The sequence below is a fragment of the Plectropomus leopardus genome, chromosome 16, assembly GCF_008729295.1.
Source record: "Plectropomus leopardus isolate mb chromosome 16, YSFRI_Pleo_2.0, whole genome shotgun sequence".
Lineage (NCBI taxonomy): Eukaryota > Metazoa > Chordata > Actinopteri > Perciformes > Serranidae > Plectropomus > Plectropomus leopardus.
This window is the reverse complement of record NC_056478.1, coordinates 6,041,468-6,061,108: the sequence shown is the minus strand read 5'-3', so window position 1 is coordinate 6,061,108 and position 19,641 is coordinate 6,041,468. Positions and strand designations below refer to the sequence as shown.

The 19,641-nt window shown below is 40.5% G+C and overlaps 1 protein-coding gene across 1 annotated transcript in view; it reads left to right on the top strand.

Annotated features, from left to right (window-relative positions):
- LOC121955372 (MAM domain-containing glycosylphosphatidylinositol anchor protein 2-like) overlaps positions 1–19,641 on the top strand; it is a 250,182-nt gene that overhangs the window by 208,001 nt on the left and 22,540 nt on the right. The window contains exons 12-13 of the mRNA XM_042503302.1: positions 4,941–5,118; positions 17,020–17,040. Of these exons, the coding sequence (XP_042359236.1) occupies positions 4,941–5,118; positions 17,020–17,040 (199 nt within the window). The remainder of the gene's footprint in view (positions 1–4,940; positions 5,119–17,019; positions 17,041–19,641) is intronic.

Here is a 19,641-nt window from a genome sequence, read left to right as displayed (position 1 = left end):
CACTCTGCCTCTGCGGGGAAAATTTGGAAAATGAAAGGTAATGGGATGTAAACAAAACCCTTAATTGAGCGCAGACGCAGGGATTCAGCAAACATTAATGGCAATCAAAACAAAGGTGCAAAGTCCATAACCCGATAAGCATGTGTATGATTCCAAATGTCTGAAAAGTTAAATGTTTTTCTCAATCAACATCTCAAGTTTGATTTGATTTGCACATTTAATACAATTCCTTTTTTGATATGGAAAAAATTGAATTATTTGCCTCCATTTGTTGTTGTTGTTTGGGGGTTTGAGGCGGTGTTTGCCAAGACTATTATTTAAGGCCTCCATCTGCCTGGAGCTTTGGGACTCACACAGTCACACCAGCCCCCTATTATAATTTTTCCCAATTAAATGTTTTTAAATCTGACAGAGACCTCCAGTACTGATAAACCGACACATATATAAATACTTTTATTTATGCTTGCAGCATTACACAGCCACTTAAACAAAGCAAAAGCAAGCAATGCTATGTGGGGATTTGGAAACTATAATGAGGTAAGATACAAACCTGAAGACATTTTCAGAGTAAATTGACAGGGTGCTCCCATTACAATCTGGCATCAAATCCATTTGAAATGAAATATTTATGTTTAGCTCTTACCTACAAAGTTGCTTCCTATTAGACTTAAGTAAAAGGACATTTTGTTTAATTTTGTAAAGTATCAAAACTCAAATGAATCAGATCTAAAATAAAAATATAGTTCCACAGGGTGCTTGTTTCATCAGAGTTTTATCAGGCCTTTCATATAGGTCTGATATTTAGGTTTTTAGCTACAAGCTTATTATTGTTATTATTATTATTATTATTATTAACCATTCAGACATCTGCAGTTAAAATAGATTTGGTGGACTGCTCTTTGAAGAAGAACAAAGAAGTAAATCCAAATATAGGAAAAAGCCAAAAATAAATCTTTAACAGACAAACTATATCTTTTCTAAACCTAACCACATAGTTGAAATCTAACAAAAGTAAAAGCAAAACCTAACACCCTGTGCCTGTTTCACATCATTGGTTATGCAAATGGCCATTCAGTGGTCTGATAATGGCCTTTGAGCCTGATAGTAGCTGTGGCAGGTCCCTTGCAACCCACATGAGGCTATAAACATCGAATAACAGCCATTTAATGGTCTGATAACATCAAAATCGGGTGTGTTTCAGTTAATGAATGAGCCTTTGAGTGAAACATGAATGATGCAGCTGACAACCATCAGCTAATGTAAGAGAATGCAACTTCAGTGCTCTACCTGAACTAACGCTGTGCCTTATGAGTGGGAATTCATTAAAAATTTAAGTTCATTTAGAAAGCATGAAAATTCGATTAAATGTGAGATTGTTTTCACAGCTTTCTTCTGGTCATAAAAACTAAGAAAATAAAGAATATAAACATTTTATGTTTGTTGTGGCTGATTTTAGAGGAGATACCCACTGTCAGAGATGTTGTTCAAGATTCTTTGATTTAAAGAAGTGGACTAAACTGGAAAAATACGGAATGCTTTGGCCAGTCTCATGTTACTGTACCCACTTCCCTCTCCCTGGCATATACACCTTCATTAAACACAACCACTCTTCAGCTTGGTAAAATGGTCCAGGCTGTACTTTTGCATGCTCAGAGCAGATTTGATGAAATCAATGGATGAGAGGAGCAGCTGCTGCAGTGGCGAGTGAAAGCAAACTTTAAGACCCAGCACAATGTACAGTTAAGTTCCACTTTCCCTGTGTCTGGCATTCAACTTCTCCATCTGTGCCCAGAGTACGCTCTGCACCCCAAGAGTGTGGTGGGTAGAATAACCAAATGGCATATATATCCAGCAGTGCTCCTAATAAATAGTTCAGCTCAAAAGATAGGAAAAATCAGTATGCGGCAGCAGATGTTTTCATCGTGGTGGGTCGCAGCAAATAAATGAATATATGTGGAACCCTGCATATGCATTAGCACTACCACTGACGTACATTAAAACACAGAGCTGCGTATCATTGTAGATGCAGAAAAGTAGCCTCTCCCTTTGGCATCTGCAAACCCCTCACCAGACAGACCAGACTGCCACATATGCACAAAACAGGATGATATGTAATTTTTAATAAAACTTTGTCTCTAGTAAAAGTAAATTAACTTTTTTTGTCACTATTTGTATAGAGGGGTTGTTTTCACTCTGATTGAAATATCAGTTGTGCTTGAAATGATACACACTCCCTTTAGAAATGGTTCAAACACACACACAGATGTAAAGGCCAACACTGTGTAATTTATGGCAATTAGGTGCCTTTTGTACTTAGGGGAAAGCTAAAATTTTCGAAGGATAGGTAGGGACAAGTGCTCCGTCTGCAATTACCAGTGGCAGACAAAACACTCTATTTACCTGCAAACTAATGGTGGTGAAAACTTGCACCCCATAATTGTGGATCATCCTGGCTCCAAGTAATTACTTAATTGGTATTGTTCTCACACACACATACACACTCACATACACACAGTGACTCTGCTCCCCTGCTATCACACCTTCATTCACTCTATCTCTGTCTCTCTCTGCTACTAACACACTTTGTCTTTTCCTTTGACTGAGAAGGGCATGTAAAGTCACTAATTGTGATGCAGAAGCTGTAACTTGTCTTTGTGCCGCTCTTCCCCTCAAACTGATTCTCAAGGATAAAATGTACCCTACTTCTCTTCTCTTTGCCCCCCAGCAAATGCAGCAACAAAACCTCGTTTTGTTTCTTTGAATTTCCGACGGGCTGCATTGTATCACAAGACATGAAAAGCGCCGGCTAATTTTTTGTGTGATACCTGAGCTTAGTCACCTAAAGACAGGCTCGCTTGTGTGCTCCACATTGTGCAAAGACGAGATATAAAATTCCTGTCAGTTCAAGGTCCCCTGTATAAAGGGGTAGCAAAACATTGTAGAGTGTGATTAAAGGCAAACTTTTAAAGAATGAGGCAATCATGTACAGAGCACAAAGGTGTTGTCCTTACTGTACTTGCCTGTATAATGCAGACAGAGGCATGTCTTTTAATGGGAAAAAAGAGTCCCTCCACAAATATGAGAATATTCCTGCTGCCTGTTAATAGCAGTCTTTGAATTCAGAGGCCTGCAGCTGCTTTGAAAGTAAACGTGGCTAATGAGCAGCTATCTGTCAACAGCTTACAGAGGAAAATATCTTGTTGTGTAGCATTTAATGTTGGCTGATCATACAAATGCCCATAGACAGGGTTAATTGGCACATGAGAGAGAACATCCTATACTGATTGTGAGGGGAATAAGTATTTTCTGTGGTCGTGTATGCAAAATGTTCCCAGGAGCAAACTCTTCAGAAGAAAGTCTTTTGCATGCTCCTCTTATGTTATGGTTTATGGTATTACATTTAAAAATATGAAACAAATTGACAACAGCCACTATAAATTGTGGTGGTTTAATTTTTTATCGGCTTGCAAAGGTAAACTATTCCTAAAAGAGCAGACACACATGTTGGTGGGCATGAGTCTGTCTAACTCTACAAAAGCCTTTAAGATACTTAGAAATTTACCTTACTGAGTTGAAGTTATACAATTTTATCATTCAAGGATGACCAAAGCAGCTGTTAAGTGCTGTTTGCAATGCCCCCCCCCCGGATACAAACCCAACACTGACTAACTTGTGCTGAGAGATCTGTTATTTACTTGAGGCAATTCCTGGACCTTCGAACCATGAACAGAGTAACTTATTAGGGCAACTCAAAACTAAAAAATTAGCCCAGAGTCTTAGACTTAATTTAATTATATTAGCCTTTCTAACCAAAAACTTCGTTCTGTTGTCTCTAATAGAGGGTTTGGCAGATTAAAACAAGCTATCTTGGATAATACTGGTCACATTTTAATTTAATCCAAATAAAAGAGACAGCTTTTTGTTTGTAAATTCATTCTAAATCTTTCTGATTTCTTAATTTAATATTGTCTTGAATGTGACCTCATGCCTATGCAAAACCCATGAAGCCATTTGCATATAATAAAAACAGTAGGGGCCCAAAAACAGTTCCCTGTGGAACTCCACATCATATTATTTTACTCAAAATCTATGGTTAAAACATAAATTAAGCTATTTGGATTCTGAAAGATACAAAACCATTACTGATAGCCTCTTAAAGATACTTTTGGTAACTTTTGTAAAGATAATTTTTTGTCATATTTGCTAAAAAAGTTTGCATTGGTGGTGCTTAGTTTTCAGCTCAACTGTTTCCAACAATAAGGCAGGTGAATCACAAAGTAAATATTGTCTTTAACGCGTCTTAATTCCTATGCTAAACCCATAAGCCATTCACATATAATAAAAACAATAGGGGCCCCAAAACACCTCCCTGTGGGACTCCACATTTTTTGTTGACTGAACCTAATTTTTCTGAAATCTATGGGTAAAATATGAATCAAACATATTGGATGATACAAGCTCCTTGCTGACAGCTTCATGAAGATAATGTAAAAAAATAAATACATATATATATTTTTAAATTTTTAAAAAACTTTTTGTCATATTTGCTCAGAAAGTTTGCGTCAGCCTTGGGGTTGTGCTAAGTTTTCAGCTTGGTGGTTTCAAACAAAGTGGGGGACAAGTTAGAAATGTTCTTATTTCACAGGGAAACAGTACACTGAAATATGTTTCTGCAAACATTTCAGGCGAGAAATAGGCCATGCAGTTACAGAATCTTGATTCATATCTGATCCGCGCTGCCTAGTGTGACAGTTTGACTGCAGCTCACAAGCAGTGATTGACATTTGACAGCCACGTTAGAGTCTTCTTGGCTCTGATAGGTGTTTTTTGTTCAAATGCAGCCATTATGTATGAAATGTCAGTGTGTTTGTACATGTAAGTACAAAACTTCTGACTGTCTAGTGATTTTTAATTTTCTTGTGGTTTTTCTTCCCATCCAGATGGGGTTGCAGCGCTGGTGGGAGCAGGAGATCCCTGTGGACGGAGCAATCAACAAAGGAGAGCTCATGACACACAACCTGACTGAGCTCATAAAGCCTGAATCCTATGAAGTGCGCCTCACCCCCATCACACGTTTTGGAGAGGGTGACTCCACTATCCGGATTGTCACGTACAGCGGTGAGTGCAGTTCACTTACTCTGTAAAGGACATCTTTTTTGGGAACAGTAATCAGTCTACTCGTCCTGCTGTACTTTAATGTTTCTGTGTTTGGAGAATAGACAGAAAAACATGGTAGGGGAGACACGGGAGAGCCAGACTCACTTTAATCTGCTGCTTTCACATGTGGTTGCACAGGTGGAGGAATTACAGCTACAGCTGGTAATGTTATCCTTCAGCTAACTCACAAATACCTTCAAATTATCACCAGCTCGAGCTTGTGCTGCCGCATAATGACACATGTTCATCAACACTGATCAAAAGTTCACTCTGGTATCGACAGTCATTACGCTGATCACGGTGATGATGTATTTTGTATGATTTGTGCGAGGAAGGACCAGTAAAAAGTGAACTCATTAAATTGATTTGAATCTAACACATTCAGTCATCAGAAGGCAGCTTCAAATCAGCTTGCTTTGCTTCTTTGCCACTTTGAGTAAATGCTGATCAACTGACTAAGCATCTCATCCATGACCTTTATTGCCTGAGTCAGGTCTATTCTGGACTCTGACACAGGCTGACCTGTTGCCTCTGTGCACAAGAGATCAACATGACATCAAAGCATTAGATGACTCGAACACGTAGCTCAGGTCACAAACAGAGCTGGTAAAAGACTGCTTATTATTTGCTTTATTTAGTTTCCCCCAAAACAATGTATAATTTGTTTGTAGTTTCATTTTGTTATTGAACCAGAAGTTGAAATTTGTTTGCCGTTACACAGGAAATAGCTTTTTAATGCCTCCACACCAGTAATAACTGAGCCAGAGGCAGTATTTTTTCAGGTTGTCCATCTGTTCGATCATCCGAATGTACATCTCATTCTCCTGAAAATTATATCTCAAGAAGGTCTTCAGTAAAAACACTTTCCCAGCCATTGTTCAGTGCCTCACGTCAGGAACAAAAAGGGAAACATTTTGTTGGATACTGAGTTGGTGACACTAATCTTGCGTGCCCATCTTGCTGATTGTATAGATCTTCTGTCCTGCTGGGAGGAAGATGTGTGTGAAGCATTCACATTTCAGTATTTGTTGTTATTCTTTATAGCAACATCAATATTTGAAGCATTGTCAACTAGAGGTGGGGGGGGGTCAATACAGCATAGTATTGTGGTATTTTGCACAGCAATATTGTACTGATAAACGGACACCAAGTATCAGTGTTTTTAGTCTATAAATTATTAACAGTTAAACAAAAAACCTAACACTTTTGGTAGCCTGCTAAATAATACAATCAAGTGCTTTTTAAGCCCACTAGATAAAATTTTGCCAAAGTTTTCCTTTGAGAATGTCATTCGCAGGTGAAAAAGAAACAGTTAAACAAATTTTAATATATGTTATTGCAATACTCAGTATATCGCAAAAGGTTTGAAATGACTTAACTATCACTATATCATACCATGGGGCCTCTGGTGACTCCTATTTTCAACTGTCATGGCTTCATAAGCGTCTTGAACAGACGTGGATGTATCTGTAACTGCAGCTTGACTGGTTTGTGGAAGCATACAACCACGAGGCGGTATTTGTAGTTTTCCTTTTACATCGGAAAATATTCTGAAAGGTTCTTGGCCCTACCTGCCTCACGTGGCCCCCCAGGACCAGACAGAACAATAACATGTTTACTGCTGTCATACTGTTTAAATTGGTTGATAGATGTTTGAAATCAGGACTATAGTAATAGACTAGCAGCCAAGAGGACATCATGAAGATTACGTGTATTGTGTTGAAAATGGAGGCTCATTCTTCAGCCTGTTGGACGACACACTGTGTGAAATACAAACACTGCATTAGTATCCACAGTGGGCTCAGCAGTGCCAGTGAACAGATGCGCAGGTACTTGAGACGTGCGTTTTCAGAAACAAACTGGCTGACTGTTTTCTGTCTATCACTGACAGCTTCAGTCTTCCTGAGCTGAGCTGCTGCAGTTGTGAATTATTCAGTTTCACTGCAGCTCATCACGGATGGTGGAAAAGAGAATCAGGAAAGAGAGGAAGAGAGAGACAGATAAACTTTCTCTGCTGTTATTTTTCGTGTTAACTTGTGATATTGTGCGGTCCCCGCAAAACCTTGAATTGAATTCAGCTGAATTTAATCAAATAGAATCCAATCAAAGTCAAGAGAATTGAGGCTAATTAAGACAGAGAGGCGCAGAAGGAGAGACGGAGGCAGCCAAGTTGGGACTGAGCAAAAAAAAAAAAGAAGATACAGAGGCACAAAGTAAAAAAAAAAAGGAGAAGAAGAAGACAGCCAATGCTGATGTGCGAATCGCCTGCCCAACAAGAGACTGGACTAATTATCACTCTAGGGCTGCTCTGTTCTCCCACGCACAGCATAGCGCCACTGTAGCAGCCCCATGCAGGTCTGAGCAGAATCCACTCGGCTCTCAGAACGTGTCCCGCAAGACACCCCGGCTGACTTGTGAAACGTGGTCCAGCGTCAGCTCCATTATCACTTTCTATTCACTCTCACTGGGGAGCAGGGACCTTTGGGGTGACGGTGTTGGTTTTATAGGTTTATGGTGAACTGCAATAAATATTAAATATGTTGGATGCGGTTTTGATTAATCAGTGTGTTGGATCTGGGTCTCACTCTATCTCTGATTATATCAGTGAATCTGCTATGTTATGGAATAAATCTGCTTATACCTGGACGTAGACCAGAGACACCAGAGATTTTTTTATTAAGTCCCCTAGAGTTAGCACTTTCTTGACTGACAGCCAAGCTTCTGTGTCAGTCAGAGATACTTGCATCAAAGAAATGAATATTAAGGGTGTCAGTGGTTAACTGTTAATAGAGAGCCCCAGTAATGAGTCCTAAAACCTGGATGTCTGAGAGGATTTCAGTACCTCCAGTCCCTCGTCTCAAAGTCAATAGGTTTTTTTCAATAGGGTTTTGGTAAGAAGCCTTAAATAAGGTCTGTGGTTAACACAAACTAAAGAAATAACCCACTCACAAACTTTGAAGCTTTTATGTGTCTTAAAAAAAAACAGTTGCTAACAAGTGGCTAAATGAGACTTCAACACGTTATCACACCAAACTGCGCTAAACACGGCTTTATCACCTTGTAACAGTGGCCACACAACCGTAGTGTAGTTTGTTTTAGCCTAGCAATAACTTTTTACTCCTGTCAATGATCTTTAGGCTTCAAAAATCATAAAAGTTGTGTTGATTTGTGGAGAATAATATAGAAAATGTGTAAGTATCATAGTTTGTTCGCCACAGACCTTTCTGTTATTATCTGCAGTAATTTCAAAATCCATTGGAAGAATCCAGTAGGCTTTTTGACGAGGTAACCAGGGTGACATTAGCTTCCAGGTTGACCTACAGAAAAACGTCATCGGGCACTCTATCGGTTAACCACTGAGAATGTTTTTGACCAGTTATTATGTCTGTCTTTGGTAATTTGAACACACTTTCTGCAAACGGCTTCACTAGCCAGCAGTATGAGGTAAAACAATAAAAGGTGCTAAACGAAGCTCAGGGTGGAATTATTTTTTCCAATAGACTTTATTGCTCTTCTTCAGAAAAGCAATGAACATTAAATTTCAGTTAAATCCACAATGCCCAAAAGTTATGTTGAAATGAGTGCACTCTCATAGACACAAAGAGCCTTAACAATGCTCAGTCTTTTTCATTCAACTGTCTTCAGTATCCTGATGCATTTTGGTATAACAATGCTGTCATTTTTAGAATGTCCATTAAGGACAAGGGCTTGTCTGAGGTTTTGCATGATGTTTACATGCTCATATATGGAAAAAAAATAGTACCGCTCTGCACATCTGCAAACTGGCACTTAAGCGTGTACAAAATATTGTTTTATAGTTCGCCTTACAACTGGGGCATGTGTTTATCTGGAGAAATGCAGTGCCTTTGAATCTTTAATGTTGAATCTGACACAAAAATTGACACACTGTTGTGCATCTGAATTTATTCATTACCCGTTCGTGATGGTTTTCATTGCCGCTGCTTCACAGCAAGAAGGTTGCGAAGGTGAATTCACCTTTAGCCCCAGTTCTTACACTGCGGAGTTTGCACATTTTCACTCTGTTTGCTTTGATTTTCTCCAACAAACCAAAAAGACAGGTTAGGAGGCTCCAAATCCCCCTCAGGTGTCAGTGTGATTGTATTTATCTCTCTGCGTTTGTCAATCCACGTGTTTTTGTATGTGCACCGTGCGTTGGCGAACACGGTGCTTCCTGCCTTTCACTACAGCATGTCCTCTCTCGCTCCCCGTGACCCTGAAAATGAGTGTGTGCGTGTACAGAAAGCAAAGAATTATGATCGCCGGTTTGTTAGCTGTTAAGATAAACATTGCCGTCCTAGTTTTAACATATGGCCTCTAAAATCAAAGTACGAGTGGGTTTGCTCGTCATTGCCCAATAGACCAAGTGATCATTCTGATGCACATAAAGCCGATGGTAGCAGCTTTTCTGTGAGTTGGCAAGAAAACACAAAAGTGGTTATAGTGTCCCCAGCTGTAGGATGAAGGATGGTTGTGTCACCAAGCTCCAAAGACGCTCTTTTAAATTTTGCTGCAGTGACAAACTCGGCATCTGTTTGGTGTTCCTCGCTCTCTCTTTCTCTCTCTCTCTCTCTGGTTTCCTCCAAGGCGCAGGATTTAATGTTTAAGCCTCCTGTCAACCCTCACAGTGGCTCGGTAAAACATGGCTCCCGTTTCCTAATTTTCCATTTTTATGCAGCTCGTGGTGACATATACAGTCAGATGGCTGTCCTAAAGTCAAACCCCACTAAATCTTACAGTAAATACAGTCCTCTTCTGCTTCTGATGATTTCTATTGCCCGCCATAGCTGAGGATTTGGGGTATTATTAATCGTGCAGTGTTTGTTCAGTGTAACTTCTGTCTGAGCTTTTGTTCAGTCAGCGCTGTTTACCTGAGAACTCAGTGCAGCACAGTTTTTAAAGTTTTATATTTTAACATTTTTTCTGTTTTCTTTAAATACTTTGCCCTCAAGCTTGCAGCCTAGGGTTTCCGAGGGTGGCTAATATTTCCCTAAAATATTCCGTTTTTGCAGAGTGTTTTTGCTTTCAGAATATTCATGACAATATGATAAAATACTGAAATATATTTATTAATTCCACCGACATAGAAGCACTTGTGAAGGCGTATTAGCCTGAAACAGATAGTGCAGCTGCTGTCTTTATCACTGTATTTTTTTGTACATGTTCAGAAGTACTGTCTTTAAAGAACATTTTAATTTAAAGGAGCAGTGTGTGGGATTTAGTGCAGATTTATTGAAGATTGCAACCAGCTAAATCTTCCTCCATGTGCCACACATGAAAAATCAGGTGGGATTTATTCAGTGTTCATTGTTCAGGAGGTTTTTAGCGAGAGCCAAATTATTCACAGCAATCTCTTCCGCTCCGTAACAAATGGACCAGGTGAATAAAGCCAGTAAAAATACTGAATAAAGCAGTTTAAGATTAAAAATGAGTGTTTCCACGATGTTGTTCAGCTTGTAGAAGTTGGGCTACTAGCCCAGCACCTGCTAATGGGTGCTCACCGTTTTTTTTCTGATAACTTCAGGTATACAGGAGTTATTTCTGAGGGGCTGAATTATTTCATATGTGGTAAAAAAGATTTTTAAAAATCCCACTAAATATAGCATTATGACATTAAAAAAGAAAAAATCAGTGTTTCTTTCAAAAACAACAAAAAAAGAGGTAAAAACTTGTCCTGCAAATTGCAAGAAATTGTTAATAAGAATAATTTTTCAGAGAACTATATATTTATAATAATCATAATTATATATGTTATATATGTTTTTTTTTATTTGTTTTTGTCTTTGATGGGGTTTTTTTGCTTGTTGGGTTTTTTATTTTTTATTTGGGTTTTTTTTGGGGGGGGGTTGCTAATTATGGGGGGTAATTTTCTTGTACTTTTAACTTTTCTTTTTAATATTTAGGTTTTTCTTCTTAAAGTAACAGTTAAAATTTTGGTAAATTCCGTAGATGAGATGATTTGAACCACTCTCATGTCTGTCTATTCAAAATAAGGTTGCGGCATTAACACAATGGAGGAAACCACTAGCTTCAGGGAGTGTTTTCCTGGAGTCGTTGTGTGTTTGCAGCTGTAAGCAGTCAAGATATTTTGCATGAACATTTTGCAGTATCAATAGTATTATGATCACTGTGTTCAAAGCCTCTAGACTCATGACAGAAACTGTAATTTCACCTCACAGCACACAGGAGTTGCTCGTCTGCTGCTGCCTCAACCATTTGTTTTGTACGTGCTATTGTGTGACTTTTAGTACTGAACTAATGTGGAGCTGAACGGCTCAGGAAAATAGCACTTTGACACTGAAACACAAGTGCATCAACCAAAATTTGAATACATATAAAAATAATCATACATTGAATTGAAATAAATGCATAAGGAACACTATTTCCTGTATATTTGCATTAGCAGTGCATTAGCTGCTTTTTGCTAATTTGCTCGGAGCACTTTGCTGTTCTCTTTATTTTTTTCTTTTCAATACTCGACTTTCTATTTAAACCACAGAAAAGGCTAATTCATGTGGAAGTCCATTACGGATTCACTTGATTGCATCAATGTGTCAGACACCCACTGATGCAAGAGCGGGATAACACACAGGAAATGGGTGGACATGGGCTGGCTGTGTTTGGGTGTGCCGTTGGTCTGTATGTGTTACTGCAGGACCGGTGCAGAGCGGTTACATCCTCTGTTAGGGAGCCACAGTTTGACTGAAGGAAACAATAGTGTGATGTCGCTCGTGTTATTTCTGTCTTGGAGACGTGAAGGGGAAGATTGCTGAATTACATTTGCCCACGCTGTTATTATTCCATCTGATGGCTGGAGCTGTGAAGCCGTCACAGCGTCTTCTCAGAACGTCATGGCACCCACCCAGACCCCCTAAACATGATGGATGGGAGTCTCGGAGAGTGTGAATTATATGAGGTCAGTGAAAAAAAAAAAAAAAGACGAAGCTGTGCTGCTGTTATGTATGAGGACACTTGGCTGCAGCCACAGAATTGTCTGCTGCTTTGTAATACAGCCGCAGGCCGGTGGGCAGGAAATCCAGCCAAGATGAAGTCAGTGTTTGTATCCAGAACGGCCTCTACGGACCGCTGTCCTCTGGCGGTCAATGAGCTCACTTTGTGTTTCAATCAAAATTAGGCAATTTGGAAGGAAGGCAGTCATGCGTCAAGCAACAGTTTGTTTTGTCCTTTGAGTTGGAAAAGCAGAAACCAGACATGCTGCACCTGATGCCTGGGTTAAGGACATGACCTGTTGTTTGGGTTGAACCGGTACCTTTTTCTTTTTTTGGTACATTCTCTGTAATAACAAAAATTAAATTTTTGAGAAAGCTGCAGGGTTGACGTAGGAGACTAAAAGCAATTGTGCTCCTCTGCGCTTTTCTTCTCACACAAGGAGCTGATCTTCCGCCGCTGTCTGACTATGTGCTTGTGAGTGTGTGTGTGTGTGTGTGTGTGTGTGTGTGTGTGTGTGTGTGTGTGTGTGTGTGTGTGTGTTTGCTTTACCAGCAGTAATATGAGGCTATTACTAAAAAAATATAGAAAAGAAAATAGACCAGACAGCAAAACTATTACGGCAGATCCATACACTGTAAAATAATGGCATTGCAGCCATGATGTCACCTGTTGGTTTGTGGACTCTTGTTTTGAGGTTTCAAAATTCAACATCTGGGCCGTCCTTATCATTTATTGGTTTTTTTTGGAGCTATACAGCCTGTCACTTTAAGTAACCCACCCTTGATTATGCGTAACTTTAAGCCACAATCAAGTAAATGGGTGAATTGCATAAAAATTCCCCACCGGTAAAGTGCTAATGAATGTTGAAATTAGCTATGAAAACCAAAACTGTTTTTGTACCAGGCTGTAAACGTGTACTTCTATGCTATAAAGCTGGGCTTTTTAAGAAGGGGGTCTATGGGGATTCACTTGCTTCTGGAGCGAGCCCCAAGTGGCCATTCAAAGATCTGCAATTTTTGGCACATCCGTGTTGGCTTCATTTTTCAGTCCCGGAGGTTGCCACTTGGGCAGATGGGTGCTGCAGGGAGAGTTTTGACTCAATGGGAAGCTGACAGAGCAGCTGTGGCGCTCCATGACCAGCTTCCCATCTTCAGGGAGCTTCCACCTCCTGTCTGAAGTTGAACCAGGCAGCTCTGCAGAGCTTCATTGCCGGCTTCGGAGCGCTGTGGCTTCCAGGCTTTGCGGCACTTTCGTCTCTTGTCTTATCCCAGTGCTCTCACCCAAATGCACTCTAGGTACCAAAATTTGGCACAGATAGATTTAACATGAATCAGTACTCAGTAGTACTGACATAATTCGGTCAGTACCCTTAAAGGACTTAAAGGACTTTTTTCATACCCGTCTGAAATGTCCCAGGTTATACAGTATATGACAATATTTGTGTGTGGCGCTGCCTATCCACAACCTGCCGCAAACTTTCCACAACTGTCTTGGTTGGTCTTGGTAGTCATCTGGTTAGTGACTCCACTGTCGAACAGCTCTGATTTGGTTGAAATAAACCCTTAATTCACTAAGTTAAATGTGAAAATATGCTTTTTTTTAGTTCTAGTGTGCTTCAGCTATACCAAACTGCCACGGCTGCTTGACAAGGACTCATGCACAAACATTAGCTTTTTATGAATATCCCATCATAAGAGACTCTCACTCCATCCTTTTTTGTTCTAAAAATGTCGACATGCAACCTTGTTCTGGAGACAATAAACGAGGTGCGGTGATAACTCAGGCCCAGCCTACATTCAACTGTGCTGTCTGCAGAGGAAACGCTGAACAGATCTGGGGCGTGGCTACATCCCTGTACGGGTTACTTTCGGTTCCAAAAGGTACTTAAGCGAAAGTTTTGGTGGAAAGCTTTGTGTTCTACTGGTAGAGACTGACCTCTGGTGGTGTGTGGTGTGCACTGCATACAATACATCCTCAATACAGCATCTCTGTTAGAGCACAAAGGAGAGCGTCTGTATTTTGGTTTTATTGAAAATATACTGCCTGGATTTCTAAATACCCTTGTATGCATTAATGGTGTGATACCGCCCTAAGCTTATACCAGACCCTACCTGTCATAGCAGACGTTTTCAAAGACTCCACTTCACACCATGATCACTGGGACTGTTTATCTTGAGAAACATCAAAATTACATTTCATCCTCGATCATTATTGGAGTTTTTTGTAGCCGGAAGGGAAAGTCGAGTGCTGCAGCATTCAAAAAAGAACTAAGAGATATTTTTTAAAGCCTTTGCAGCTTGCTCGAGGGCCTTTCACACCTTTGCTTTAGTGCATTTTGAGTGTTTGAGGTCCACCCAGGAGCCACAGAAGGATTTTGAAGACGAGGCTGCAAAATTTTGGCAAGATTGCTTTGTTTTAAATGGTTGAGATGTTGATCTGAATTTATTTTTTTTGTTGTTTTTTTTGTTTCCACATATCAAATCAGGTCATCAAAATTGTAAATTATATGTTTGTGTGTTTAAGAGTGTGTGTGCATACACGGCGGTAGTCAAGTAGCCTCTGGGCGTGCTCTGTGCTTAGCTTGATTTCCTCAGTGGGGGTAGAGACATTGCTCGAGCAGACACATTCATCTGGACTAAGGCACCATGAGTCAGCCTGGGGAGGCTGCAGGTAAAAAAAAAAACTGACAAGGAAACATATTTTCATAACCACAGTCTTGGAAGAAGGAAGAGGGCAGCAGGAAGGGTTGGGGGAGGAGGGCGAGCGACGAGTGCTGCAGGAAACGGGAGAGGGAAAGAACCGGCGAGTGGGGGGGGGCTGAAAGAAAAGAGTTTTGTCAGAAAACTCAGCATCCGTTTCACCGGCCCGAGGCTGTAAGTTGTCATTTAAAACATTTTCTCTGCAACAGCCGGGATGATTTCCTCCCTCTCTGCAGAGACTTTTATTGCAGCGGTGCCACTCTGTGCAGCTAGAGTCAGTTTTTGGATGCAGGTATTTTCACAATCAGTAATAAGATTATTAAAGCTTTTATACGATGAGGTCGTACAGCCTGTTCTTTGTGCTCTGGTGGCGAGGCTCCAGCTGCAGTGTTGCAGTTCACTGAATGTTTTATATGATTCAATTGGAAATGCGATGGTTTGTTCTTTCTCTCTTTTCCTGCCTCTCTCTCTGTGTCTTTGTGCAAGTGAACACACATTTCCATGAACGCTGCAGCAATAAACAGAAATCACTACTCGAGGTTTCTGCTTTTTAAAAGAACGATTCCACCATCCCAGCGGTACTTCCCCGCTCCTCAGTACATGTTTTCCTTTGTAGGAATGATTTGTTATTACTCACTTTAATTGGTTAGATTAAAATCAATCCCCTCCTCCCAACGAACGGCGAGCTTTCATAAATCAGACAGTGACGTAGTTTTGTGGTAAAGCTGATGTATCGCATCTATTCAGATGGTCAGCAATCGATCAGGAAAATGCCCATGAATCTTCTTGACAGGTTAAATGGTATTTACTCTGCAAAAAGTGAAGTGCCGACTAACTGGCTCGTTGCAACTCCGTGTGATACCCTTGACCTTTCTGTGTTTGCCGCGGCGGTAGCCTCTTAAATTATCAATGAGGGAAGCATTGAACCGCGCTGAGGTGGACAGAATGCGAAATGCGTGCGTTTCAATGGACTCAAGTCATCAGATCTGAAAGTTCCAGTAATGGCGGTGCTGAAAACACGGGAAGAATCAAGGATGTTACAGGAAAGCGATTAGCAGGAACACTTGTGATTATTACTCATTTTATTTTTATGATTTATTGGCGTCTAAATGGAAGTGTAAAATAGGCTTAGTGCTCTAAATGGAAGTCACCTTGAACAAGAACATCAGCGATGCCGGTAAATGGCAATAATGATAAGCAGTTGCGCTATAAGCTTATTAATGTGGTCAGGCCGGTCTTCCTAATCCCTCTGTCTTTTACATTTGATAACAGGCGGCGAACGACTGCTGTCACCTTTTCCACTTTAAATCCCAGACATTTCTCTCTTTCTGTCTGCTCAATAATAATTGCATTGTGCATGCATGTGTTGCTTCCTGTTTAGCGACGTGTTTATTCATGCACTGTAAAAGCAATAGCTGAAGATGGAGCGTACACACTCTAATATGCTTCCAGTGTTTTAATATCACAGGACAATATTCCCAGGCTTCCCATGGGCCTCTTTCATTTAGCTTTATGACAGACGAACACTGAGCAAAGTGCGCCAGCTCGAAGTTTTATACAAGTAGAGCAGAGATACTCCTCCTGTTTTGATTGAAGGCCACCATTGGAAAATGACATTTCGGATTTCAGGGCATTTTTACAATTTTAGGATGTTTCGAGGATTTTTAAGACATTTCCAGGATTTCAGAACATTTGTAGAATTTTAGGACATTAGGGACTTAACTAGGACTTCTGTCGGGGGGGGGATCCTCCACTCACTCTTCATTTGATAAACAAGCTCTGTTTTGATGCTGTTTTATGCACTCTGGCACTTCATGTATGCTAAAAGTACAAAAACAGTTCCCAGTGTGAATCACTTTATTTTTATTGTGTATTTGAAAACGGTTTGGGTGGGGGGGGGGGCAGATTTGGCTCACGGGCTGTAAGTGAAATATCACAGATGTAGACTTTTATTAGCTCTGTGCCTAAACAGCAAATGACAGCAGGACAAAAGGTTAATAGCAGCAGCTACTGTGTGCATGCTTGTATTGTGTATAACCTGATGTAGACAGCACATTTTATCAGGCAAAGGTTTTTGTAAAGTGCGACAGTTTGAGTGCTGTGCTCTCATTTCCTTTTAAGAAGTGTTTCACGTATTGACAGACGGCTAACATATTCTGTACTAATGACTGTCCCTGGCCTTTCTCTTTCACAGCTCCCATCAACCCTCACCTGAGTAAGTAATGTGCACCTCACTTAGCATGCCTCGACAGAGAGCGAGCTCCTTCTGTCTGCACAGCACCGTCTGTGAGATCAGTGGGGAGACTCAAAGTAACTGCACGTCCCGTAGAGATCTGGCTCTCAACATGTCGCACTGCACTGGAAGATCCGTCTAAGTATTCTTAAGTAGCATTAAATGAAGTATGACAAATAAGCTTTCCTTTCAACTCTGGGTTAACCTGCATCAGGCAGTTTGACATGTTGGGAGCTTTAAAGAGATAGTTTGGATATTTTGAAGCGGTTGAGGGTACTTATCCATAGTCAGTGTATTACAAACAGTAGATGTCAGTCGGCACGCCTCAAGTTTGGAGAAGCAGGCTGGAATCGGACACGTAAGCAGTCTACTGCTGTGGACTGGGTCAACAACAAAACAGATTTTAGCCATCTAAATAAAGTCCCATAAAAAAAAAAATCAATATCAGTTTAAGTGGGTGCCATATTGGGAGTATTTTTCCCACTTTACTCTGACGTTAGACAGACGGTTTCGGCGGGGGAGCTGTTATCCAGTTGCACATTTATGTTCTTGTGAAAGCCACCAGACTCCATTGAAAAAGGCAGTAATTCTAGCTGACTGACCACAGGAGCTGCTGTCTTACCGCTGCTTCGAGCAGTTAGTTTGTTGTGTTATTGTGTGACTTACATGATTTTAAATCAACCTTTTTAAATGCTAAAGTCACACGATAACACCAACAAAATAACTGTTTGAGTTAGAAGCAGACCAGCAGCTTCTGTGTTCAGCCAGCTATAATTACTGTTTTTCTCAATGGAGTCTGGCATTGAAGAGAGTGACGTAACGGCTTCATTTTCCTGTTAGAAATCACTGTCTAATAGCAAAGTAAAGCAGTGAAAATATTTAAAATATTGTGCACACTTAAGCTAAAATAGATTTTTCTTTTTTTAGGTGGCTAAAATACTTCTAAACTGTTTAGCTTCCGTGTCGGATTCTAGTCTGTTTGTCCAAACTGGGGGCGTGAAAACTGGCATCAACCGTATGTAAAATCCTGTCTACACTATAACAGTAATGTGCAGGTTTTACCCTTGAAATTAATGCTAGAATTATGGCAACTACACATAATTCAGCAGAAATCTACACTGTAACAAACTGCTGTAAAAATAAATCAAAATGTGTTGTTTGTTGTAGTTTTGTGTAATACAGTAAAACACTGTAAATCTTGATGCTCTTTGGAACCAATATTACACTGTAAACCTCAAATTCTACTGCAAAATGATGTTGAAGTAATTTACGGTATTGACATTGTAAAATAATGGTAGGAAATAATCCATGCAGCCTCAGTACAAAAAATCTAAACTATCCCTTTAAATCTCTACAGGACATTGTGAATTAAGGATGGAGTGTATTTGCATGTGCTTTTGTGTGTGCGTTTGTGCATGTGTGTGTGTGTGTGCGTGAGCACATTTGCACGCTCTGTGCTTTGCGAGCATTACTTATGCATGCATCTGTGCCGTATGTTTACAGTCTTTAATGCTTAGTCCCATTTATGACACATTTCATTGTGAAAACTTTACAAATTCACATTATTCACGCCTTGAGAATCCACACTTAATCATTGTTTGCTGTGCTGCAGTGTGCTGCTGTGAATTGAGGCTTATTTATTTATATAGATATATATTTTTTGGTGGGTGTTCACACAAACATTGCCAACATAATAACAAACATCCTAATCACCAACATCATTATCCAAATCCCTGAAGGAAACTATCTTACCTGCACGCCTCCTCTTCCTCCCTCCTCCCTTCCTCTGCCTCTCCTCCAAATCCTCCTATCTCTCCCGGGCGCACAAGGCGAAAGCGTTTAGTTTAGCTCACAGAGGATGGGGGCGTTAGTGTCTAGCCCCCGGAGCTAGACCTCCATTTAAATCTGCATGCCTATGAGGAGAAGAGTCAAGAATGCCCGCAACCCAGCCCCTTCCTCCTCTCTCCCACTCCACCACTTGTTTCTCTCCTGCTCTCACTTTCTATCTGTTTCTCTGCCTCGCAGCATCACTGCCCTCTTCCTTCCTTTGGTCCATCCTCCCACGCTCTACCTCAGTCTATGTTACCTCCATTACCTGAGTAAAAGCTGCCGTTTCTGCTCCTCTCAAGGTCACCACTCCAAACTGCTCCCAGCTACGTTTTAATAAATCAATGAATATTTATCAGAACACACGCCTGCATCCTGAATCCAAATGCTCCTTTTTACTATCTCTTTGAGGACACAGCTCAGCAGCAGCGTGTCCTCTGGTTAGCTTTTTCTTTGTTTGTTACGTGGATTAAAATTGAGGTTTTGACACAGCTGATACCGCCGTTACCCCTTCATTAAACTGACTGAGTTAGTTCCTCACACGTGTGATTTCTCACCATTCGTTAGTACATTCACTGTTAGACGCACTCCTACATGTGACCTATCATGACCCACGCAGGAGAATTACTTTTGTTTTTTTCTTGAAGGGTGAACTTTAGGTTCAACTCCCTCGCTGCACACTCCACTAGTTTAAAAATTGCAGTCAAAGGGGCGTGGAGTGCAGCGGAAAGGGCAGGGTGAGGAGGAAGGCAGGGA